Below are 25708 nucleotides of genomic sequence, written 5' to 3'. Positions count from 1 at the left end.
GGCTCCCCAGGCTCCAGTCCAGCAGGGACCTAGGGATCGGGTAGGCGGGTGTGTGTGGCCCCTCAGCATGGGGTCAGCTGAGCCAGAGGTCAGGCTGTGGTGGGGAGGCCAAGAGGGGCGGGGTCAGCCGGGATTGGGAGGGGAGGCAGCCGCGTGGGCGGCTGGCAGACGGAGGGAAGGACCCACAGAGAGGAAAGAGAAACTGGGAGAGCGGGGAAGAGAGAAAGTGAGAAGGGAAATCTGAGCGAGGAGGAAACAGTAGACGTGGAGGGCCACGGAGAAAGAGAAAGAGATTGAGTGTACGGGAGAGAGAGAGACAAGGGGGAACAGAGGGGGAGAGAGCGAGAGTGAGAGAGAGCGAGAGAGAGCGAGAGAGAGAGAGAGAGAGAGAGAGAGAGAGAGAACGAGAGAGAGAACGAGAGAGAGAACGGGATGGAGACTTAAAGAAGAGACTCCATGAGTCCCAGAAAAGATTTGGACAGAAACAGAAAGATTGGGAGAGAAAGTGATATGGGGGTGGGGATGCTGCCGAGGAGGGAATGAGTAAGAGAGAGACTGGAAGAGACAGAGGTTAGAGAGTGAGAGAGACAGAAGGTGAGACTGGAGAGAGAGTATAAGAGGAAGGTAGAGCGTGAGAGGAAGACTCACTATCAGAGACAAAGAGACAAAAGGGTGTGAATGAGCAGGTGAGAACTGAGGGCTATGAGAGGCATCCCCTAAGGGGCAGAAGAGGAGGGGGACTGTGCCTGGGTGTCCCAGCATCCGCGCTGCCCTCTTGTGCTCTCTGCCCTTGGGACCCCAGAGCTGGTAAGTTCCCTGGCTGGGCTGGGAGGGAGGAGCTGCCTGGGTACACATTCCTGGTGCCCGGGTCTCAGTGGGGATGTTCTGGGGGTGCACGTGGGAGGGCAGGAGACAGGTAGCTGGGGGGGCAGCTGGAAAGAGACAGGGAATGGGGGGTCTTGAGCACAGAGAGGGTCAAATTCCTGGCCAGTGTGCAGGGGGGGGCAAGAATAAAGGGGCTCCTATTCTCGGTCTCTGGCTGCAGACAGCTGCCCCCTCCCCGCAGCTGCCAGTGCCGCCCACCTCTCTTGGCATCACTCTTGGTATGCGGTCCCGGGCCGGGGCCTCCCCCGGTCCCCCCAGGCCCCAAACAACAGGCTCTTTCTCCTCCGCCTCCTCCGACCTGCAAGCCCCTGACCCTGTCTCTGTCCCCGGCCGGGTCATCTGCAGAGAGGCACACACAGCCCCTTTTTTTCTCTCCCCAAGCCCTTGATGGAGGAAGGCAGACCTCGGAGCAGCCTCAGCCTGGCCAGCAGCGCCTCTACCATCTCCTCGCTCGGCAGCCTGAGCACCAAGGTTCGAGCTTCTTGGTGGGGCTGGGGAGGAGGGGGGTGCTCTGGGCTGCCCCACACTCCTGTTTCCGAACCCTGGTTTCGGTGCCACCCGAGGGACTCTGGTTGTCAAAAGCAAGGATCTTTAGCAACGGGGTGTGCCGAACCTAGCAAGGTCCCAAATTTCCCACCCGCCACAGCTAGGAATTCAGAGGCACTCCCAGCTGTCCCCACCCCTTGTATTTTCCTAATTCGAAGCCAGAGTAACAACCCTGCTTAACTCTGGTTGCTAAGATAAGGCCACTCCCCAGCCGTGACCTCCCCTCTCCCCAGCCAGGAACTCAGTGGCTACTCTTATTAGGACTGAGAAATCCGTGTCCTGTCTCTAGCCATCCCATCTACCCAATTCTGAAATCTGATAAAGGAAAGACCCTTCTCCAACAATAAATATGCCCCATGTGGCCTGAGATTCTTGCATCCTAAATCATCACCCCAGCCCAAAGTTCAGTCATGACATTCATTTTCTTGTCCTCCAGACATTCCCCTCACTCATTTCTAGCTTCCCAAGTTCAGATTCTGGAGATTTGATCCTGACCTGTATCAGCATCATCACCAAGGAGGGGCATCCTGTGGGAATCTGGCCGTGGGTGCCTGGGATATCTGTGTGGACAGGAGAGGGAGGCCCATCTACTGGGATGAAGGGATTTGGAGCTCCCACCGCCACCCTGGACATGATCGCTAAGGAATGTCATTCCTTGGCACTGAGGTATCCTTTGATTCCAGCTGACCCACCACCAGGGACTCAGCACAGAGGTCCTTCCTGATTATGGGGACCTCCCAGGCAGTATTGCCATCTCGGGTCCCAAAGGCTCTACTACATCTCTGGCTCTGGTGGCTAAGAGCATCTTCTCCTTGGCAGTGGACCCTTGATTCCCAAATTCCCTCCTCAGTGGCCAGTAGCCTCTTCCTTGCCTCCAGACACTTCCCTCCACGCATGAAAAGTGTCTGTCAACTCTGCACTATGCACATGCAATTCTCATCCCCAAACTCAGATCCCTCTTTATTTATTTTTTAATCTCAGTTCCCCGACCAGGAATTGAACCCGGACCACGGCAGTGAAAGCGCTGAATCCTAACCACTAGGCCACCAGGGAACTCCCTCAGCTCCCTCCTTGACCCAGTTTCTAAAGGCAGCTGAGGAGGGCCTCGGGTTGCCTGAGTCCCACTGCACCGCCTCCCCAAGCCCATCCCAAGGCCATGTTCACTTCTGTCCTCCTTGTCTCTTCAGAAGTCCACCCGGGCGGTAAGCAAGGTGCATGCCTTCGGGAAGAGGGGCAATGCACTCAGAAGGGACCCTAACCTCCCCGTGCACATCCGAGGCTGGCTTCATAAGCAGGTAGAGTGAGCGGGAGAGGGGAAAGGACACTCCAAGCGATGTTAGAGGCTGTGCCCCTGGCTGTCCACTGTTTCTCTCCTTCCAAGTCTTCTCCAAATATTTTTTTTTTGATCACTGCTTCCTCTCTTATTCTGTCGTTTCTTTCATTCATTCATTCATTCAATGACCGCTTTTTTTTTCCATAAATTTATTTATGCTTTATTTTATTTTTGGCTGCATTGGGTCTTCGTTGCTGCGCGCGGGCTTTCTCTAGTTGCGGCGAGTGGGGGCTACTCTTCGTTGCGGTGCGCGGGCTTCTCACTGCAGTGGCTTCTCTTGTTGCGGAGCACGGGCTCTAGGCGCGCGGGCTTCAGTAGTTGTGGCTCGCGGGCTCAGTAGTTGTGGCGCACGGGCTTAGTTGCTCTGCGGCATGTGGGATCTTCCCAGACCAGGGGTCGAACCCGTGTCCCCTGCATTGGCAGGCAGATTCTTAACCACTGTGCCACCAAGGAAGTCCAATGACCACTTCTTGAACATTTACAACGTGCCAAGCCCTGGGTCACATACCATGCAAATAAGACAAATAAGTATCTATCTACATTCAAGATGGGGGTTGGACAGGGATGGATAATAAATTAGTATAAAACAAACAGACTGGGCTTCCCCGGTGGCACAGTGGTTGAGAGTCTGCCTGCCAATGCAGGGGACACGGATTCGAGCCCTGGTCCGGGAAGATTCCACATGCCGCGGGGCAGCTGGGCCCGTGAGCCACAACTACTGAGCCTGCGCGTCTGGAGCCTGTGCTCCGCAGCAAGAGAGGCCGCGATAGTGAGAGGCCCGCGCACCGCGATGAAGAGTGGCCCCCGCTTGCCGCAACTAGAGAAAGCCCTTGCACAGAAACGAAGACCCAGCGCAGCCAAAAATAAATAAATAAATTTTAAAAAACAAAACAAAAAACAAATGGACTAAGTGATTTCGGATTGTGGGAAATGAAGCACTGTGAAGAAATAATGCAGGAGAATGTGCTGGAAAGTGGCGAGGGATGAGAGCTACTTTTGACTGTTGGTCGGGGAGGGCGTCTCTGAGGAGATGACATTTGAGCTGAGAATTATATGTCAAGAAGGAGCCCATTGTGTTAAGATCTGGGGGGCAGAGGGAATCTGAAAGCAAAGGGCCCTGCAGCAGGCCAAAGTTTGGTGTTTGGAGCAAGCCAAGGTGAGAGAGAGGAGGGGCGGCAGGGCGACAGGGCGAGTTTCTCTAAGTGTGGTCCCAGACCAGCAGCACCACCATCACCCGGGAACTTTCTAGAAATGCAAATTGTCAGCTCCCACCTCAGATCTCCTGACTGGAGAACTCTGGGGATGGGACCCAGGAATCTGTGTTTTAATGAGCCCTCCTGGTGATTCTTATGTGCACCCAAGTTTTAGATTCCCTGTAAGCCAGCAAATTAGGGTAAGGAACTTGAGATTTATTCTAAGTGTGACGGGAAGCTCTGTTTTGAGCAGGGGACTCACATGGTCTGATTTATAGTTTTAAAAGATCATGCTGCTTCTGTGGGAATGGATTGAAGAGGAGAAGAGGGGCACCAGGTTAGAGATGGAGCAGTTCTGGAAGAGGAGATGGGGAGATGCAGGATTCAGGGTATGGCTCAGCATCACCTTCCTGGCCTCTCTGTGTCTCACACTCCATAATGATCAGGCCAAGTCTTCCTATATAAAGCCGCTGCCCGTGTGTGGTACAGTATCTGTCCGAATATTCCTGTAACTTCTCAATCCCCAATTGACACATGAGGAAAAAATGAGGTTCCTAGTGGGGAAATGACTTGCTTAAGGGCACAGTTTGAAAGTGGTGGAGCTAAGAGTCAAACTCAGGTCCACCTGTGTCCAGAATCTATGTCCTCTCAACTGCAACCCACTGGTTTCCAGTTCGCCATCTGAATCTATTGCACCAAACATGTGTCTCTGCTCCTCTCCTTTCTTTGGGTCTTTGGCCCCAAGTGTCACTGTTTCCATCTCCTTTTTTCCCTCCCCCTTCTACTCCCACTCTGTCTCTCCAGGACAGCTCCGGGCTCCGGCTCTGGAAACGCCGCTGGTTCGTCCTCTCTGGCCATTGCCTCTTCTATTACAAGGGTCAGTGCCCCAGCTGGCATGGGGTGGGCGGGCCCCCTTCCCACCCTCCCTTTCGTCTAGCCTCTTGGCCTCTAGATCCCTGTGTGACACTTCACCCCAGCCTGTCTTTTGCAGACAGCCGCGAGGAGAGCGTCCTGGGAAGCGTCCTGCTCCCCAGCTACAGTATCAGGCCAGATGGTCCAGGAGCGCCCCGAGGGCGGCGCTTCACCTTCACCGTGAGTCCATCCAACCCCCATGGGCACTAAGGCACTAGGCGAAGGGGGCAGGCATGGAGCATCCATTATTGGAGATAAAGACCAGGGTCCATGGCATCCTTCTTTTTAGAGGGCCCGGCGGCCGGGCCCTCCAGCTCTCTCTTCCCGCAGGCGGAGCACCCGGGCATGAGGACCTACGTTCTGGCGGCTGACACGCTTGAGGACCTGAGGGGCTGGCTACGGGCGCTGGGGCGGGCCTCCCGCGCGGAGGGGGACGATTGGTGAGCATAAGTACAGGCCACGCCCCTGACACTCTACCTCCAGTCTGGATCCTGCAAATTATCCGGCTAACCCCTCCCCTTGAGGCCCTGCCCTCTTCAGTGTCCAATCACTATTCTTCTAGCTATGAAACTCCGCCCTTCAGGCACCACATCCAGGGGACTTCATCTCCAATCAGCAAAGAGTCTATCTCTTGTAAGCTCCGCCCACCATTTGGTCCATCAGTATTGCTCATTCTCTAACTGGCTCCCGCAGAAGTCTCCACCCCCTTAGGCTGCCACCTAAAAAATGTCAGATTAAAAAAAAAGGAAGGCTCCAGGCTCTGTCTGCCTGACCGAATTTTCAGGCTGGAGACGCATAGTCTAGGGCATTGGGCCCAGCGACCTGGATGGACCTTGTGACCCTGCACAAGTCACTGCCAACTCGGGCCTCAGTTTCCCCATCTGCAAAATGGGGAAAACAATTTACAGTGCACTACCTCCCCTTTTTTCTTTGTAGGTTCCTGTGTCCTTATCTGTGAAATGGGAATAAGGACTGTTATAAAGTTCAAAGGAGTGATGTCTTTTTCTGTGTCCACTCGTTAGTGGGCAACCCAGGTTATCTGCACGTCCCCAGACTGGGGAGGGCCCTGGCGGCCCCGGTGGTCCCCCAGAGGTGAGCAGAGGGGAAGAGGGGCGCGGCTCAGAATCACCGGAGGTGGCTCGTCTCTCCAGAGGTCGTGGCCGGCTGCTCACTCCCAGCCCCATGGCTGACCTCCAATCTGGACCCCGAATTCGGAGGACAAGGAGCCCAGAGTGAGTTGGACGAGGGAGTCTGGGACGAGAAGGTTCTATAGGGCTGAGCTTCAGAGGAAATGCTGTGGGCGTGGCCAAAGGGCGGGGCTGGGACTGATTAGGGGAGTGACTTAGTGCTTTCTCACTGATGTGTGTGACTTGCTGGGTTCTTGTGGGGTCAGTGCCTGTCGGGGAGAAGTCTTAAGGAGGGGATGCCACAAAGAGGGAAATTATTCAGGATCTGGCTACTAGAGGAGGGTTCTACTCCAGAGGGACAGTGAGACACCCTGAAGGGAGACACATCTTTGAGGCTGGCTTGATAGGTAGTGGGATGAGGGGGCTCTAGTTGACGCAGTTCGCCTATTCTCTCTTCCCTACAGCCTGTTCACACCCTTCTCTCGCTCTCCCTCCCCTCTGAGCCTCCCCCGGCCCCGTTCTGCTCCTGCGCGCAGACCCCCTCTCTCCTCTGGAGACACAGCACCTTCTGCCAGACCCCATACCCCCCTGAGTCGCATCGATGTCCGGCCTCCCCTGGATTGGGGCCCCCAGCGCCAGACACTCTCCAGGCTCCCCACTCCCCGACGAGGACCCTCCTCCGAGGCTGGGGGAGGAAGGGACCCTAGGAGTCCCCAGCACTGGAGTCAGGAGGCCAGAACACCGGTGAGCAGAGGTGATGGGGAGAGGGACTAAATCTCCCATTTGGCCATGGGGCTGTCTTTCCAGGCTGGTCTCTAGGCCACTGGCCCCTGGGTATCATGGGGATTGTAGTTCAGCATAATCACAGCTGGGTTCAGATGTGAAAGGGAGAGTGAACTTTAACTCCCATGAGTTCTCAGGGCTCTCTTCAGGCTGGTCTTTGGCCATTACCCGTTGAGCATTATGGAGATTGTAGTCCAGAATACTCTCCTCTAGGACAATGCTGTGAGCGGTAGCATCGATTGCATCTGCCTTGTGTCTCCAGTTTATCTTTCCAAGTTGGTCACCTACTATTTCCTCTGAGCATCATGGGACTGTAGTCCAGAAAATCCACAGCTAACCACGAATGTGAGAGTGAGAGTAGCCTGCAACTTCCGTTGGTCCCTGGGACTGTTTTGCCAGGCTTTCCATTTATTATCATTCTCTGTGTCCCCACAATGGCACACAGCTGGAGAGCAGATAGTTGAGGAAGTTCTGGGGGCCCAGTTCTGAACCTCAAAGAGTCTCCTAAGGCACTGCAATTCCGGACACGTCCATTCTAATATTTGTTACTAAGACATGTCAATTTCTAAACATCTCTATTTCAGTATTCCTCCCAGGCCCCCTCTGGTTCCTCCACATATCTCCAGCTCCCTCCGAGGCCTCCTGGGACCCGAGCTTCCATGGTTTTATTGGTAGGTATCCTGGGACACCTCGAATCTGCCAGAGCCTCCTCCCTTGCTTTCTTTGCTATGGTGAATGTCATCTCCTGGATTAGTGTGCCTAGAGAAGACTGGGTATTTCAAGGTGCCTGGATATATATTAGTTTCCTAGGGCTGCTGAAAACTGGGTGGCATATATGTATAGAATATCTCTCCATTCATTCATATAATTTTCTAGGTCTGTCATTTGAGTTTTTCCATAGAGATTTTGTGTGCTATTAGTTAAGGTAATTCCTAAATTCCTGATAGTTTTTTGGTTTTTTTTGGCCACGCTGTGTGGCTTGAGGGATCTTAGTTTCCTGACCAGGGTTTGAACCCAGGCCACTGGCAGTGAGAGCACCGAGTCCTAACCACTGGAACACCAGGGAATTCCCTCCTGATAGTTTTTATAGTTATTTGAATGGTATATTCTTCTTTTTTAAAAAATATTTTCTAGTTATTGGTGGTGTAGAGATATGCTATTAATGTTTGTAACTTCATTTTACATCTGGCATCCTTGCTGAATTCTCTTATTTATTCTAATAATTTTTATGCTATTGTTTTTTGGGGGGTAGATGAGCACATCATCTATAAATAATGATGGTTTTATCATTCCCCTTCCTATTCTTACACTTTTATTCTTTTTCTTATCTTATAGCATTGGTCAAGATCTCTAATAGTGTGTTAAACTGTAACAGTGGTAGTGAGCATCCTTATTATATTCTCAGTCATAGAGGAACTCTCTAAGTTTTCTCCATTAATTATTTATTTGCTATAGCTATTTGGTAGCAAAGACCACTTCCTAAAGCCAAAAGTCTGGCAATTGGTCTACTGAGGTTTGCTAAAGCTTGGAACAAAGCTAATAAGGACAGGGGTGTCTGTTAGTAGAAACAGGGCTCAGCTCAGCGCTGAGCTACAATAAGGACCTGTTTGGGCATGTGACCTCCAACTTTTCTCTTTCTCCTCAGCCGAGTCCCCCTCTAGACTCAACCTTCCACCAAAGCTTGGAGACAGATGTAAGTTCTCCTGATCGAACCCTTGCTGAGTTCCCAGAGCTGGGGAGAGAATGTTTAAATTGTGGGGTGGGGGAAGAGCCAGATCTGGTCCATAAATAGCTCCTGTCCTCCTTTCTCCAGACTCTGTTGACCAAGTTGTGTGGGCAGGACCGGCTCCTGAGGAGGCTGCAGGAGGAGATAGATCAGAGGCAGGAGGAGAAGGTACAGGGCTCTGGGACAGGGGAGGGACATCTGGCCTCTCCATCTGCCCTTAGCCCATCCTGATCCCCAGCATACCCAAGGATATGGGAAGACACCTTTTCTCTCTTCCTGAGGCTGGGGGTGGTTTCAAAAGTCTAACCATCTTCCCTTTCGGTGCAGGAGCAGCTAGAAGCAGCCCTGGAATTGACTCGACAGCAGCTGGGCCAAACAACCAGGGAGGCTGCAGCCCCTGGGAGGGCTTGGGGGCGCCAGCGCCTCCTGCAGGACCGACTAGTCAGCGTGAGGGCCGCTCTTTGTCACCTGACCCAGGTGAGCATCTGGGAAGGGGCATAACTCCAAGGAGACCCCAGGATTCTACAGGTTGTTACTAAAGGGCACTTGCCCCCAAAGGCTCTTGGGAAGGTGGTTCTTGAAAATCCCCCCAATTTTAAGCCAATGAGCTTGACATTCCTAGAGGGTGAGGGGCAAGCAGCCAAGAAACAGTAGTATTTAATTTAGCCATTTAAGGGGGAGTTTTTTTTTTTTTTTGAGATAGATTTAGTTTCCAGTCTAGTAAGTTCTTTTTTATTTATTTATTTATTTTTGGCTGCGTTGGGTCTTCATTGTTGCGCGAGGGCTTTCTCTAGTTGCGGCGAGCGGGGGTTACTCTTCGTTGTGGTGCATGGGCTTCTCGTTGCAGTGGCTTCTCTTGTTGCAGAACACGGGCTGTAGGCGCACGGGCTTTGGTAGTTGTGGCACGCAGGCTCAGTAGTTGTGGCACACGGGCTTAGTTGCTCCACGGCATGTGGAATCTTCCTGGACCAGGGCTCGAACCCGTGTTCCCTCCATTGGCAGGTGGAGTCTTAACCACTGCGCCACCAGGGAAGTCCCAAGGGGGTGATTTTGATACGGACTTCCTGGCTTTGAATCTCAGTTTCCACTCATAGTTGCTGTGTGACCTTAGAGAATTTACTTAATCCCTCTGGGCCTTAGATGCCTCTCATATAAACTTGAGATAATAAAAATAATATTTACTTCATAGGGCTATTGTGAAGTTTTCATAAATATACGTAAATGGATGAATGTTTAACACTTTTGTACCTAGTATGTGGTAAGCAATACTTGTGTTAGCTGTAATTATTACTATCTGTAAAATGGAGACATTAATAGTACCTACCTCAAAAGAATTAAATGAGAGCTAAGAACAGTGCCTGGCACATAGTAAGTGCCAAATAAATGTTAGCTGCTATTGTTATTGGTATTGGCAAGGAAGTTTCTGCTGCCCAGGGGTGTATAGGTCTCGTGGTCTTGTCTGTTTCAAGAATTCATTAGATCTGTAGACTCTGCCGCCCTAGAGGAGTGCAGAGGTAATCCAGAAGATTCAGGGAAAGCTGTTATTTGTCTACACTAGCAGTTCATTGGAATGGCAGGTTCAATACAGACTCTGGGGTTCCCAGTAGTCTGAGCAAAGAGGCCCTTGGGAATTGCAGTCCATATACCCCCCAGGGCATCTGGGGCCAGGCCACCCTTCCTCCTGCTAATCTAGGAAAAGATGGGATTGGGAAAGATCTGGTGGGAGGGCATGCTAACTCTGTGTCTCCCCCTTTCTGGGACCTGAGGAGCGAGAGCGGGTTTGGGACACGTACAACAGCCTGGAGCAGGAGCTGAGCACCTTGAGAGAGACCCTTGAGTACCTGCTGCACCTCGGGTCCCCCCAGGTACACCCCTGCCCCAAGCCCCCAAGCCCCCAAGCCCCACCCTGCACTCCAAGATCACTCAGAAACCCTTTTGGCATTTAAGCCCCTCCCATAGAATCAAAGCCCCTCCCATGTTATCTTTAGCCCCTCCCCCTCTGCCTTTTCATTTCATTTAAAACCCAATAATTAAGACAGTGCCCTTAATTTCAAGACCTATCTTCAGATTCGGAACCACTGCCCCATCTGGTTCTAAATCTTTCCTCTTACTTTGAAGCCGTACCCTTGGGGTCAAAACTCTGCCCCTCAGCCCTGTCCCATCCTGCAAGTTCATCTCTTGCATTCTGCATCCTGACTTTCACTTTTAAATTTATCCTCTGGAGGCTGCAGTTCTAAATCCAATCCCTTAGTTCCAGCCCCACTCCTGAAGCCCCATTGCTTGGCCTCAGACCCACGTCTTCATTCTAAGCCTAGCAATAGAGTTTCTAAATCATATACCCTCAATTAAAAATTCTGGCTTCTAGTATTAAATGCGTACTCACAGGTTTAAGCCCCACCCTCTTCATACTAACCCCCTCCCACTTCCTCCTAAAATCCACCCCTCAACGCTAATCCCTCACCTACTGGTGTTCGATATTCCTTAGCACCAGCAATATATGAAAAGAACAATACATCACAACCAAATTAGGCTTATTACAGGAATGCAAGGTTAATTTAACACTTGAAAATAAGTTCATGTAGTTCACTACATTTAATAAAATAAAGGAAAAAAACCACATGGTCATCTCAATAAATGCAGGAAAAACATTTTAAAAATTTAATATCCATTCATGATAAAATCTCTCAGCAAAGTAGGAATATAAATCAACTTCCTTAATCTGATAAGGCATCTATAAGAAACTTAAACTTACAGCAAACATTATTGTTGGCAGTGAAATGTTGAAAACTTTTCCCCAGTATTTGGAATAAGACAAGAATGTCTGCTATGGCCAGTTCTAGTCAGCATTGTCCCAGGGATCCTAGGCAGTACAAGGGAGTCTGAGACATAAATCAAAGGTATAAGGACCAAAGAGGAAGACGTAAAGCTGTTTTTATTTAAAGATGACAAAACTGTTTATGTAGAAAATCCAAAATAATCTCCAGAAAGATTGGTAGAATAAGCCAATCCAGCAAGGTAACTGAATGCAAGGATAACATGCAAAAATCAATTGTCTTCCTGTATGCTAATAACAAACAATTAGAACATAAATATTCATAAACAATAGTGTTTACAATTAACATAAACAGATTAAATATCTAGGGAGAAATATAATGAAAGATATGCACGACATCTACTCTGAACGCCGCAAAATGTCATTGAGAGAAATTGAAGACCGATATAAATGGAGAGATGTACCATGTTCGTGGATAGGAAAGACACTAATGTAAAGATGTGGTCTCCCCTAATTGATTTCCCCAGTGGGGATATTCGATCCCAATACAAATCCAGAAGGCTTTTATGTGGAGTTTGACAAGCTGACTCTAAATTCTATCTGGAAGTGCAAAAGGCCAGATGTAGACAAGGCAACCTGCAAAAACAAAGCTGGAGGACTAACACAACTGGATATCAATCAAGTCTGACTGTAAAGCTATAGTTAATAAGAGGGCAGTATAGTATTGACACATTAGACAAATGGAACAAAGGAAAGAATAGAATATTCAGAAACAGACTCACATATATTTCTATGGTCACCTATTTATAACAGAGGTAACACTACAGAGCCATACAGAAAAAACCATGTTTATGATAAATGATAATGGGTAAGTGGGATATCTAAATGGAAATTTCAGACCCTTTCCATGGCCTATCAACTTTAACCCTCCTTGCATTTTCCCACCTGTGAGTAACAAATTCCTTTCCTCTCCCCAGGACAGAGCATCTGCTCAACAGCAACTGTGGATGGTGGAAGACACACTGGCAGGTCTGGGGGGCCCCCAGAAACCACCCCACCACACTGACCCTGACTCCCCATCCCCTGCACTCCAAGGCGAGGAGTCCTTAGAGAGGGAGGTGAGACTCACCTTTTTCTCACCCCCAGCTTCCTGTTCCATCTGCCCCTGGCCCAACTCATTACCTACTCACCTCTTTCTCTCTCCCTTGAGCAGCTAACCAACTTCAGGCATGTATCCTAAGCTCTGGAAGCCTTTGTTTTCTTATTTGTTATACTATGATAATTTTCCAGTGGTGTGCTGGACCCAGTTCCCAACACCTCCCAAGGTCCAATTGTCTGCATCTCTTCTCAGCTCCACATTCAGTGATGTCATGTTGGTAGCTTGAAATTGACCATGGTGGGAGTATTTACACCATGGAAATTGGCAAATGCTACAAACCAGGGCTCTTTTCTCCCAGAGGACATTTGTTAAACATTTACCAGACACCGCTGATCTTAACCCCTACCTTGCAGGGTACTGTAAGAAGGAGAAACTGACTAGAATGTGCCTGACATAGAGTAAGCCGACAGGAATCAGGAGCCACAATGGTCATAGCTGATCATCAGATCATGTATCCGGGAGACCTGGGTTTAGATCTCAGCTTTGCTATCTTTGTGATATCAGTCATTGACCTCATTCTCTGAGCCTCAGTTTCCCCATATATCAAATAGGGATAATAATAGCTGTCTCGTAGATTTACCGAGGGGATTCAATGAGATAATGCTGGTAAAGTACTTAGCACCGTGCCAGATACATAATCATTATAAAACCTCACACGTATAATGCCCTGCCATGTGCCAGGCACTGTTCTAAGTGCCTTACTTGTATCGATTCAGTCCTCAACTCAGGGACTCCCCTGGTGGTCCAGTGGTAAAGAATCAGCCTTACAATGCAGGGGACACAGGTTTGATCCCTGGTCAGGGAACTAAGATCCCACATGCCACGGTGCAGCTAAGCCCTCGTGCCACAACTACAGAGCCCACGTGCCCTGGAGCCTGTGCACCACAGCTAGAGAGTAGCCTGCGTGCTGCAATGAAGAGCCCACGTGCCACAAGGAAAGATCCCGCATGCCTCAAAGAAGATCCTGTGTGCTGCAACTAAGACCTGACACAGCCAAAAAAAAAAAAAAAAAAGCGGTAGGTTAAAATCCTCATATCAAAAGGTGAAATATGGCACAGAGAGGTAAAGTAACTTGCCCAAGGTCACACAGCAAAAAAAATGGCAGAGCTGAGGTTTGGAAACCAGATCTGGCTCCTGGTTTTCAATCTTAATCCTACTTATGCAGTGTCTCAATTGCTAAGTGCTTGAAAATGGTAATAATAGTGGTAATGATAATTATTATTCCCCTTTCCTGACCTCTCCAGAGCCTGCCTGAGTCCTTGGAACTGAGCCTACCCCGGTCCCCTGAGGCTGACTGGGGGCGGCCCCCAGGGGGCGACAGAGAGCTGGCCAGCCCTCGCTCAGGTGAGCGTCTGGAGTCGGGAGGGACTTGCTCGGCATTCCTGGTCCTCACCAGTCCCATTCTGCTCCTCCAGGTCTTGGATCGCCAAGGGTCTCCCGGGCTTCCAGCCCTGAGGGTCGCCGCCCCCCTTCCCCACAGCCAGGAACCAAGGTAGGCAGTCCATCTGGCCTCCTCAGGTCCACTGTAACCCTTTGACCACCACAGGAAGGACCCCCTGTCCCCACTCTTGGGGAAACATCTGGGAGAGAAGAGTTTTAGGGCCACACCCCAGAGCAGAGACAGCGAGATTTGTTAAGAGCGTTGGGACTGAATTTTGTCTCAGCCACTTCCAAGCTGTGTGACTTTGGGTCAGTTATGAAATCTCTCTGCCTCCATTTTCTCATCTGCAAAATGGAGCTAATAGTGGTGTCTACCACCTAGGGCTGATGTGAAGAGTCAAATTAGATGAATGCCCATAAAGCTTGAAAGTAGTGCCTTAGAGCAAGCACTTCATTCATTCATTCATTTATCAATCATTCATTCAATATATACTTATTAAATACCCTCGTCACTGTCTAATAAGGTAGCCAGTAGTCACATGGGGCTATTTAAATTTAAATGAATTTAAATGAAATAAAATAAAAAATTCACTCTCACTCGCTAAATTTCAAGTGTTCAGGAGACACAAGTGGCCAGTGGCTACCCTGTTGGACAGTGAGAATAGAGAACATTTCCATCATTCAGGAAGGTTCTATCACAGAGAGCTGTTTAGGTGCTCAGGACCCAAACGTGAACAAGATGAGAAAAAAAAATCCTTCTCTCATGAATCTGACATTCTAGTGGGAAGAGGCAGGTAATAAATAATTTACTATAAATTACTTTATATGTTCTAAGTGCTAAATAAATAAAAACAGCACGGTGAGGGGATTTGGGATACTTGGAGAAGGGGTGCAATTGTCAATGGCTTGGTCTGGGGAGGCTTCTGGAGAGGTGATGCTTGTGCAGATACCCAGAGGAGGTAAGGGAGCAAGCCTTGGGGGTGTCTGGTGGAAGAGCATTAGAGGCAAAGGGAACAGTGTTTGCAAAGGTTCCGAGGCAGAAGACTCTGGCGTGTTGGAGGAGCAGCTAGAAAGCCAGTGTGGCCATAACCGAGTAACCGAGCAAGAGGGAGAGGGGTGCTGATGAGGACAGAAGGGTAATAGGGGCAGATCGTGCTGGGCCTTGTGGTCCAAGGTGAGGACTTAGCTTTGACACTGGGTGAGCCCAGAGCCATGGAGATCTGAGCAGGCACTGAGATGCTGTAAATGGGAACTAACGCCCTCTGGCGGCCACATGGGGAAACAGACAGTGAACAAAGGCTGAGGCAGGGAATCAGTGAGAAGGTGACTAGGCTAGTCCAGCGGGGAGAGAACAGTTGTTTGCACTAGGTTAGAAAAAGTGGAGATGTCGAGACAGAGTCGGATTCTAGATATACCGGTTTTCAAACTTTGTTCAAAACCCTTGGGACCAGATGTTGTTTAAAATGCAAAGTTTTGCAGATTCTAGTAATTCGGTGCGTGTACTGTGTACTCTGCGTTCTATAACGCCGCCTGCCTTGTCTGGGGCAGCACACTTAAGCAAACACATTACCATTTCTCCAATAAAATGTATGAATATGCATACGAAATGGGATAAAAGCTATAAATAACATCACCATTTAAATGTCAAGTTAAAAAAAATAGCAGTGAATTACTTAAATGGAGTCGGGAATAAAAATAGCTTATAAATATCAGGCGCTTTTTTTTTTTTTTTTTGGAGAGTTATTTATCTTTTTGAATTTTTGAATTTTATTTTATTGATTTTTTTATACAGCAGGTTCTTATTAGTTATCCATTTTATACATATTAGTGTATATATGTCAATCCCAATCTCCCAATTCATCCCACCTCCACCACGCACCCACGCCACTTTCCCCCCCTTGGTGTCCAGACGTTTGTTCTCTACATCTGTGTCTCAATTTCTTCCCCAGGCGCTTTTTATTTCTAAGGAAAAGGTCCTGGGTTCCTGATGCCTGCAGCCAGTATGCAGTTTTTGTTTTTTGATTTTTTTAAGGCGGTGGGTGGTTTATCCTTGCTCTTCACGGAGTGTGAAATTCTATTGTTACAAGCTGTATGTAGAGATGCCACAATTTCTTTTTTAAATTTAAAAACTTTTTTCTGTTGAAGTATAGTTGATTTACAATGTTTTGTTAGTTTCAGGTGTACAGCAAAGTGATTCTTTTCCATTATAGGTTATTACAAGATATTGACTATAGTTCCTTGTGCTATACAGTAGGTCCTTGTTGTTTATCTATTTTATATACAGCAGCGTGTATCTGTTAATCCCCAATTCCTAATTTATCCCTCCCTCCCTTTTCCCCTTTGGTAACCATAATTTTGTTTTCTATGTCCGTGAGTCTGTTTCTATTTTGTAAATAAGTTCATTTGTATCATTTTTCAGATTCCACATATAAGTGATATCATATGGTATTTCTCTTACTTCACTTAGTATGATAATCTCTAGGTCCATCCCATGTTGCTGCAAATGTCTTTATTTCGTTCTTTTTTTTTAAATAGCACTTTTCTTTTTTTAAATTAATTAATTAACTTATTTATTTTTGGCTGCTTTGGGTCTTTGCTGCTGCGCGCGGGCTTTTCTCTAGTTGCGGCGAGCGGGGGCTACACTTCGTTGCGGTGCACGAGCTTCTCATTGTGGTGGCTTCTCTTGTTGCAGAGCACGGGCTCTAGGCGCACGGGCTTCAGTAGTTGTAGCACGTGGGCTCAATAGTTGTGGCTCGCGGGCTCTAGAGCGCAGGCTCAGTAGTTGTGGCACATGGGCTTAGTTGCTCCGCGGCATGTGGGATCTTCCCAGAGCAGGGCTCGAACCCGTGTCCCCTGCATTGGCAGGCGGATTCCTAACCACTGTGCCACCAGGGAAGCCCCTATTTCATTCTTTTTATGGCTGAGTAATATTCCATTGTATATATGTACCACATCTTCTTTATCCATTCATCTGTCGATGGACATTTAGGTTGCTTCCATGTCTTGGCTATTGTGAATAGTGCTGCATGAACATTGGGGGGGTGGGAAATGCCACAATTTCTTGTTTGCATAATAATAATGCCCAGGAAAATTGTAGACACGTTCCAAACATTTCGGATGTCGGCTTTTTTTTTTTTTTTTTTTTTTTTTAATTAATTAATTTATTTATGGCTGTGTTGGGTCTTCATTTCTGTGCGAGGGCTTTCTCTAGTTGTGGCAAGCGGGGGCCACTCTTCATCGCGGTGCGCGGGCCTCTCACTATCGCGGCCTCTCTTGTTGCGGAGCACAGGCTCCAGACGCGCAGGCTCAGTAGTTGCGGCTCACGGGCCCAGTTGCTCCGCGGCATGTGGGATCTTCCCAGACCAGGGCTCGAACCCGTGTCCGCTGCATTGGCAGGCAGATTCTCAACCACTGCGCCACCAGGGAAGCCCCGGATGTCGGCTTTTTCCAGGCACTGCCAACTGTGTCTTGTGTGTGTGCCTGTGGCTCCAGCACGCCCATGAGCAGGCCACCTGAGCCTGGCATCCTTCAAGCCTGTCATTGTTACCTCTCATTGCTGTCGGCGATTATTGTTATTATTTTTGGCTGCACCGTGCAGCTTGTGGATCTTAGTTCCCTGACGAGGGATTGAACCCGGGTCCTCGGAGTCCTAACCACTGGACCGCCAGAGAATTCCCTCGGTGACATTTTTATAGGAGCGCAGCGACATTATGGAGCTCTTTGATCCACTGTATACATTTTTTTCAGAACTCAGTTTTCATCAGCTGTTATCTTAGCAAACTCATCAATTGTAATTTCTGACCTGCAGATGCTCTGCCACCCAGGTATTAAAATATTTTACATCATATCCTTCTTTAGTGTTGCCAGCTGATGCTCAGGATCTATGTTCTGGTCTTCATGGAATGTTCTAGCTTGTTTCATAACCAAAGGCCATTCAGGGGGCATCCAGTTACTTCCTCATGAACACAGGGTCCGGGTCTTCCGGTTTTGCCCTCTGCAGAGTTTCTCTACTTGTCATCAGTTCCTGGTGTCACTGCCCCAGTAAAACTTCTGCAACGTGTCTTTCTGTTTGTGTCACATCACATCTTGAGGGTCCTATTTAGTGAGATATCCCTGCAGAGGCTCCACAATCCTGTTCCTGACGTGATTCTACTTTCTGAGCTCTTGGAAGTGACAGATGCTTCTGTTTCTTTTCACTCTCTTTGGGGCGATCTTTGGCTCTTTTTGACACCTTCAGAGAACAATTAATCTAGAAGTCATAAGTAACAAAGCAAAACACAAAGCAAGAAAATTGCAGTTGACGGCAGAAGCCCGATGGGTGTGATTCAGGCAATGCCTCACATCACGAACACTGGGTGCATATTGGCACCGATTTAGAAAAACAAATATCAGTTTCAGATTTTTTTTTTGGAAATGACAGATAAGAGATTTGGGGAACTGACTTTGAAGGTGGAGCCAACAAGTTTGCCATTCTCATTGGTGCTGGGGTGGTCCTTGGCCTCTTGTGGACTGGATTTTGTCCGGCCACTGGGGTTCCTGAACTGAATCAGGCCAGATCCCAGGCATCAGGAACCTCAGACACAAGTACTATCAGAACAGGCGGAGGCGTGTGCTGAGATGGGGAAAGCACGAGGCATTGGGGGACTTCAGGGGACAGCTCCCAGGCAGCCTGGGCATGTTGGGGATGGTCTCCTGCAGGCAGACAGACCTTGAAGATTGAGTTAGAATTTATCCCTGGCAAAGCAGGGAAACAGCTAGTGCAAACGTCCAGACTGAGGTGGGGATTTAGGAAGCCAGGGCTTCTGCTAGCCTACAGAATGCCTTTTGGTGAATTAGAGACAGGCGCCCCCTTCTGCGTGGACAGAACCTGGCGTGGTCAATGGAGGGCTTAGCCCTTGGGCAGTGAGCAACCCATACAACCGCACATGGTCACTTGGGAGCACAGAGCTCTGACCTCTGGAATGCCATCTGCCAACGGCAGGGTTGTTCAATTCAGGTCCACAAATTCCTCAGACCCTTCTTGACTGCCAGGCTCTACAAGGCGAGGTCCCCAGACCAGTCCCTGTTTTCAAGGACCTACTCTTCTGAGTTTGCCGTGTAGTGAATCTCTGCATCACAACCCCTATTTTTCTGTGGCTTCCCCCATCCTGAAACTGGCAAAGGGGTCCGGCAGGAAAAGTATGGCTGATGGACTTGGCAGGACCACTCCGATGCCCACTAAGCCATCAGCAGATGACCAATCCAAGTGACAGGAGCAGTTGCTATGTCTCCCTTTCTCCCTAAACTTTGGCCAGTGCAGGAAGAAATCCCGAATTCCCTTATTTGCTCGTCATACTGGTCTTCTAGGGACCAGCCCCTGTGGAAGGTGTTGGGGGCGCCCTGCCATGAATTAGTCCTGATGCTGGAGTCTGATGGGGGAGAGGCATGAATGCAATCCTCATACACATCCGACAGGGATGAGCCATTTCATAGGGAGGCTCAGAGCATTGGGAAGCCTTTTAAAGGTTAGGTAAGGTGAGTCTGGATGAATGAAAAAAGTTTGGCCATGCAGGAAACAGTACTCCAAACAGGGAACAGGTTATGTACGCAAAGGCATGGAGGGGATAAAGAAGCTGCAGCTCTGTATCGGAAACAAAGCTGAATTTATTACTTGCTTAAGCAAGACAGACCTCTTGTAAGAGACAGTCGCTCTGAGCAAAGCGGAGAGCTGATGTCATATGGCGTAGAGCTCGGAAACCGGTGGACTTTCGGGTTCAGGAGTTGTTCGACCTTAAGATGGGAAACTTTGTGTCTGTTGCTGATTGGCTGATTTTCAGAAACGCGGGGCCATCGCTGATTGGCTGGCTTTCAGGAGCGCGGTTCCGGGGATGCCAGTTACGATTGCTTGTTCGAATAGGTGGTGGTGTTTTTTCCCTCCCCTCCCTTGGCAGTGCCACGCGGCATGCGGGATCTTAGCTCCCCGACCGGGGATGAAACCTGTGCCCCCTGAAGTGGAAGCGCGGAGTCTTAACCGATGGACAGCCAGGGAAGTCCCCTCGAATAAGTTTAAAAGCATTTTTGGTGCTTCCTTATTATCCGTGGAAACCAAGTAATCAATCTGTCCTTTCTTAGGAGGAGAGGAACTTTATTCTCAGTGGTGTGTATAAAGGACATGGATTGTTGGAGCTGCGCCGAATAACACTTAATCTTGGGAATGGCTCCTACCTCAGCCGTACCGCGGCCAGCATCCAGGGATGGTGTAAGGTTCTAGGTATTTCAGAGCTGATCAAGGAAAAAGATATGACCACTAGGTGGCAGTAGCACACAGCGCTTTAGTTGATCCACACTGACAGATTTGCCTGTGGGAAAAGTCCCTCACAGCATGAGACCCTCCAGAGGTTACTGCTTGGGGGCCACTGCCCAGGAGGGGGTGGGGGGCGGGACAAGGGAACTCCCAGGAGAGAAGGAGATTAGAGAAGGGACTTAAGGGTCTAGGTGATGTGCTTAGTAGCATAGAGGGGGGTCTCTGGGTCAGAGAGCTCCTAAGGGCAGCAGCCTGTTGGGGGCTTTGTTTGTTTGTTTGTTTTGGTCCCGCCGCGAGGCATGCGGGATCTTAGCTCCCCGACCAGGGATGAAACCCGTGCCCCCTGCAGTGGAAGCGCGGAGCCCTTAAAACCACTGAACCGCCAGGGAATTCCCCTGTTGGGGGCTTTTATAGCTACAGGTTGATCTCACCTATGGCTAGCAGATGCTGGGTACAGCTTCACGGAGTATTCAAAGCAGGCAGGCTCTAAATGGCTAAAAATATCCGTCTGCTTGAGCTATCTTTGAAACAAGAGATGTGTAAAAGTTTCAGTTTGGCCCTAGCAGGCTTTCGGGTCAGTGGTCTGGCCTGCCATGAAGAAATAAATGACATAGGGTCAATTTACAGGGACCATGATGTATCTAACAGGTGGGCATGTGACTCAGGATCGACCAAATCAGAGTCAAGTAGAGTAAACTGCAGTGATTGGTCCTACAATAGTAACAGATCTAAGCTGTCTGCCTAGAATGTTCTAGTTGGAGACTGCAGTGGAGAGTTCTCTCCCCACCCCCATCCCCTTTGTTTTTTGCTTAAACAATAAATTTATTGTCTTACAGTTCTGTAGGCTAGAAGTCTGAAATCGAGGTGTTGTCAGGGCCATGCTCCTTCTTTTTTTTTTTTTTTTTAATTTAATTAATTTATTTATTTGGCCGCGCTGCACGGCATGTGGGATCTTAGTTCTCCGACCAGGGATCCAACCCGCGCCCCCTGCAGTGGAAGCTTGGAGCCTTAACCACTGGACCGCCAGGGAAGTCCTGGGCCATGCTCCTTTTGAAGGAGCTAAGGAGGGATCCATTCCTTGGCTTGTGGCATTATAACTTCAGTTGTCACGTGGCGTTCTCCCTAGGTGCATGTCTGTGTCCAAATTACCCCCTTTCCAGAAGGATAACACGTTTGCAGCTCTATTGGCCACTTTCCTGCCTGTAGCATCCCAGATGTCTGACAGCCTTCCTTCATTTTGTCCCATCTCTGTCCCCTTCAGTTTGACTTGGCAGCTTTTCTGCTGAGTTGGTTTACTGGGTCCACACATCGTCACATGCCTAATCTCTCAGCAAATGGTTTTCCGGACACACCCTTGGTGTTCTCTTCAGAACAAGCTTCCTTGCAATACACATAGACTGCGAATGTTCCAAATGTTCAAGTTCAAGTTCCCCCTTGATTTATCTCCGTCCTCTTGCATTTTAAGTTCTTAAGGCTATAAGTAAGTGATCATGATCAAGGTGTCATCAGAACCATATTTCTGGTAGCTTCTGGTAAAGTTCCTTGGCTTGTGGCAGCATAACTGCAATTGTCACATGACAGTCTCCCTGTGTGTCTCTTCCCTCTGGTTTTGAGGGCGAGAGAGAGCTTGTAAAGTCCTCCCTCAGACAAACCCAAAGTGATCCTCCTGACGATCTAGTTACACGATAAATCTCATTCTTCCTTTTAATGTTTTCAAAGCTGATTCAGAGTATTTTTTTGTTTTTTTTTAATCACAAGCAACCCGGAGTCCTGACTACCACTGCAAAGAGACTTGATCTGTCCAGGGAAGTGCGGGTGTTTGTCAGTCTGGGGCTTCGGGTTTGAACAGGGCAGCTGATGGAGTTGAGGCTGGAGAGGTGGGTAGGGACCAGGCCACAAGGGGCCTCCAATGCCTTTGTCCTGAAAGCGCTTGGGGGCCATGGAAGGACTTGAGCAGCAGAGGGACAGCCTGTGCTCTGGGTGTAGAAGTAGCCCTCGAGATCCGGGGTGAACTTATTGGGAAGGGCAAGGCAGGGGGCTGAGAGGTTTAGGGAAGAGAGAAAACGGAGGCCAAGGTTGGAGTATCGCGGTGTTTCTCATCTCCCCAGGTCCCCCTGGCCCGGCCCCGGATGAGTGCTCAGGAGCAACTGGAGAGAATGCGCAGACACCAGGAGTACGGACGGCCTCTCCCTCGCCCAGCCTCCCCCCGGCTCCTCCCTCTGGGGAGGACACTGTCCCCAGCCGGACGCCAGCCTGAGGCAGAACAAAAAGTGAGGGAAACGGGTGGGGCGGTGAAGCAGCAGTGGGTTCTTAGTTCCTAGCTGGAGCCTCAGTTTCCCTCTCTGTAAAATGGGGATGTTTCCTTCCTCCGTACCCAGAACAGGTTTCCAGATTTTACCCCGCTTGTACCTGTGCTGAAATCAGCATCCTGGCTCCCTTATCGGTGGAAGACAGGGTGGGCCAGAGACAACATCTCCACCTCACCAGCGTTCTCCCTCCTCGGGGAGCGGGTGGGGGTCACAGGTCTGGATTGGAAGCCCAATTTTCCTTTTCAGTTACTATGAGTTTTCAGAGGCAAAAAAAGAAAAGAAGAAAAATTGATCAAGTAAGGAAATAGATTTTATTCACGTTATGGTGATGGGGAGAGGACTCCAGATCCAAAGATCAGAGAGTGGTCCGGGCAGGATGGTATTTTTTGTTTGTTTGGTTGGTTTGTTGTTGGTGGGGTTTTTTTTGTTTGTTTGTCTTTGGCCATGCCATTGCGCAGTGGCTTGTGGGATTTTAGTTTCCCCACCAGGGATTGAACCCAGGCCCTCTGCAGGGAGAGCGCGGAGTCCTAACCACTGGACCACCAGGGAGTTCCCCATGGATGGTTTCATCTTAGACTTTTCTAGGGAGGAATTAGACAAGTGGGGTGATTTTACAGTTGGGATTGTTTTTGTAAACAGGGAACATCTCAAGTCAGCTGAACATCAAACATTTATCTCTATGTCTAGCTAGTTTGGGGGGGACAAAGAGTTCAGCTAATCATTTATGACAAAAGGAATGTGAATTTGGAGGGTCTGTTTCTGGCCTTGTCACAGGTAAACGGGGTGGGGGGTCATCTGTGAATCTTGTCGATGAAAATTCTATTAAAAACAAGTTAACAAGAAAAAAAGGGAATTTTATTTGAGCCAAACAGGATTATAACCTGGGAGACAGACTCTCAGAAAGCTCTGAGAACTGTTCCATGTGTTAGAAGTCAAAAGGCACACTCATATCCATTTTCCAGACAAAGGATCGTACATCAAAATGACATACTGATGGGCTTCCCTGGTGGCGCAGTGGTTGGGAAGCCGCCTACCAATGCAGGGGACACGGGTTCGAGCCCTGGTCTGGGAGGATCCCACATGCCGCGGAGCAACTAGGCCCGCGTGCCACAGCTACTGAGCCCGCGTGCCACGGCTACTGAAGCCCACGCACCTAGAGCCCGTTCTCCGCAGCAGGAGAGGCCATAGCAGTGAGAGGCCTGCACACCATAACAGGAGTGGCCCCTGCTCACCCCAACCGGAGAAAAGCCGAGCACAGCAGCGAAGACCCAATGCAGCCAAAAAAAAATAAGATAAATAAAATAAATAAATGTAAAAAATAATAATAACTTTAAAAAAAATGACATACTGATATTTTTACATAAAAAGTTCACCAAGGATACATAGTCTAGGGAAGAACATACAAAGCCAGCAGCAAGTCACCATGATCTCCTACAGAGTTGGGAAAGAATACTGTTCCTGTAAGAAGTTACATTGGTAGTGTCGGAAGAAAGGGGAAAAAAAATGATCTTTACGATAGAGCAGGCACTGCCATCTCTGAGGAGCTCTGGTTAATGTGTAATGCAGATGCACACTGCACATTAGGGAGGGAGGGAGGAGACTCAAGCACACAGAGAGAATTTTATGTTTAATTTTTCTTGTCCTGCCTTAAAATAGCAATTTTACTTCATCAGTCTTATGTAAGTCATATAGAGAAGAGGGGTTCTTTGCAGTAAGCCTTTTACCAGAATGCAAAAGGGCTGGGGTGGGGGGGCGGGCGGTGATTTTCCGAACTCTCCTTGTTTTCCAGGAGCTCAGGTAAAGTTAAAAATTGGCAGTGTCTTTGGGGCAGTTTTATCCCCTTTCTGAGCCCCTTCACCCTCAAAATGAGAACATGAGGACTTCCAGATGAGGAATTCTAATGCCCCAATTCCTTTGCAGCCTGTCTTGGGACACTCAGGAGCCCAGAAATGGCTTAGAAGCTCGGGGTCCTGGAGCAGGTAAGGAATTGGAGATTGGGGCAAGGAGCAGGGAAATCAGCAAAGGGGAGGAGAGTAGCATTGCTATTAATGTCTCCTGAGTACTCGTGAGTACTAAAGTACAGATCGCAGAGTCTTTTAGAGACGCTTGAGTTCCTGAGGAATCAGAAAGCCCTAGTTCGCAGTGAGAACTGCAGTTCCTTGGTCGATATCAAACTCCGCCCCTCCGTCAGGAAATCAGAGAAAATTTCCGGCAACCGGACTACAAATCCCACAATGCACGCGGGCTTTTTAAAAGAGGGTCGCGCCCAGTTTAAAATCCTTTAGAGACACGTGCTAGGGACTACAACTCCCAGAAGGACACGCGGGGCACTGTGGTCCTTACTGTACTGGCTAATTATACAAGTTCCCCAAATCTCTTTCTTTCTAGTCCAAGGAACACCACCCCTTATTTGCCGACATCCGAAGGGCACCGGGAGCGAGTTCTCAGCCTCTCTCAAGCCCTGGCCACTGAGGCGTCGCAGTGGCACAGAATGATGACAGGTGAGAATGGGCTGGGGACTTTGGGCTCCTGGGTTTTAGGGAAGAGGGAGTCGGAGGCCTGGAATCGTAGGTGCTGATGGGTAGGGGTCTGAGGAATCCTTTATCTTTATGAGGAAAGAGCTGGACAGGGCTTGGGAGTTCTAGATCCCAGGAAGGAGGGGCCCAGGGTCCAGGAATTCTGGGTCTGGGAGAGGAGGGAGCTGGGAGGTCGGACTCCTAGGTCTGAGAGGAAAGGCCTGGGGGAGTCTGGACTCTTGGGTCCCAGAGTTTGCCATTCTCATACCCCATTCGTCCTCTGCAGGTGGAAATTTGGAGTCTCGAGGAGACCCTCTTCCCCCTGCCCCGCCGCCTCCGTCAGAGCCCCCGCCCCAGGTGTCCTCCCCCCCAAGATCTCCTCCAGCTGCCAATTCCCACTCCTCGGGGTTCTCCCGCAGAGGTAGTGGGCGCGGCGCAGGCCCCGCCTCCTGGGAGCCGACGTGGGATTCTGGGATCGCCCCTCCCGCCCTAACCCAAGAGGAGGGGGCGTGGCCTCTTCGAGTCACTCTGCTGCAGTCCAGCTTCTGACCCGCCTAAAAGTGGCAACCAATCAGAGAGTGAGGGCGTGGCCTGGAGGTACCTCCCGGAGATCTGGAGCCTCTCCGGGAACCTGGGGGCGTGATCTGGTCCCCTCAGGTGGCATAGAAGGGGAGGGGTTTCTATGGCCAAAGTTTGGTTTTCCCAACACTTGTCCAGATTTGGATTAAAACTTTGAACTTTTAGTCAAGAACTTTCTGTCTGTTTGAGGTTGTTACACTGGTG

The 25708-nt window shown here is 49.4% G+C and overlaps 1 protein-coding gene across 6 annotated transcripts; it reads left to right on the top strand.

Annotated features, from left to right (window-relative positions):
- Nucleotides 1-184: 184 nt before the first annotated feature.
- Nucleotides 185-25676, top strand: PLEKHA4 (pleckstrin homology domain containing A4). Of its 6 annotated transcripts, none has more exons than XM_061174369.1 (20): nucleotides 185-686; nucleotides 1267-1356; nucleotides 2619-2726; nucleotides 4762-4834; nucleotides 4949-5049; nucleotides 5200-5309; nucleotides 5892-6101; nucleotides 6461-6740; nucleotides 7364-7450; nucleotides 8425-8472; nucleotides 8593-8673; nucleotides 8833-8982; nucleotides 10272-10370; nucleotides 12256-12396; nucleotides 13682-13781; nucleotides 13853-13929; nucleotides 22209-22370; nucleotides 24330-24388; nucleotides 24798-24910; nucleotides 25212-25676. In XM_061174369.1, exons 2-20 carry the CDS (start codon nucleotides 1273-1275, stop codon nucleotides 25472-25474), a joined length of 2346 nt encoding a protein of 781 aa, XP_061030352.1. In that variant the 5' UTR covers nucleotides 185-686; nucleotides 1267-1272; the 3' UTR covers nucleotides 25475-25676. The 6 variants fall into 6 exon arrangements, with proteins under 6 accessions (XP_061030352.1, XP_061030351.1, XP_061030354.1 ...); XM_061174368.1 differs by having other exon boundaries at nucleotides 185-807; XM_061174371.1 differs by lacking the exon at nucleotides 2619-2726 and having other exon boundaries at nucleotides 185-807.
- The last annotated feature ends 32 nt before the right edge of the window (nucleotides 25677-25708 follow it).

This window comes from Eubalaena glacialis, chromosome 18 (assembly GCF_028564815.1).
Source record: "Eubalaena glacialis isolate mEubGla1 chromosome 18, mEubGla1.1.hap2.+ XY, whole genome shotgun sequence".
NCBI classification, from domain to species: Eukaryota; Metazoa; Chordata; class Mammalia; order Artiodactyla; family Balaenidae; genus Eubalaena; species Eubalaena glacialis.
Note: the sequence above shows the minus strand (reverse complement) of the source record. Positions and strands in the feature narration are given on the sequence as shown.

Excerpts from the sequence above, each read along its gene's own strand:
- PLEKHA4 (XM_061174369.1), top strand. The coding sequence starts at position 1,273 with ATGGAGGAAGGCAGACCTCGGAGCAGCCTCAGCCTGGCCAGCAGCGCC. Across the intron at positions 5,050-5,199 it reads GGCGGCGCTTCACCTTCACC|GCGGAGCACCCGGGCATGAG; the intron begins GTGAGTCCATCC and ends CTCTTCCCGCAG. Across the intron at positions 6,102-6,460 it reads CGGAGGACAAGGAGCCCAGA|CCTGTTCACACCCTTCTCTC; the intron begins GTGAGTTGGACG and ends TCTTCCCTACAG.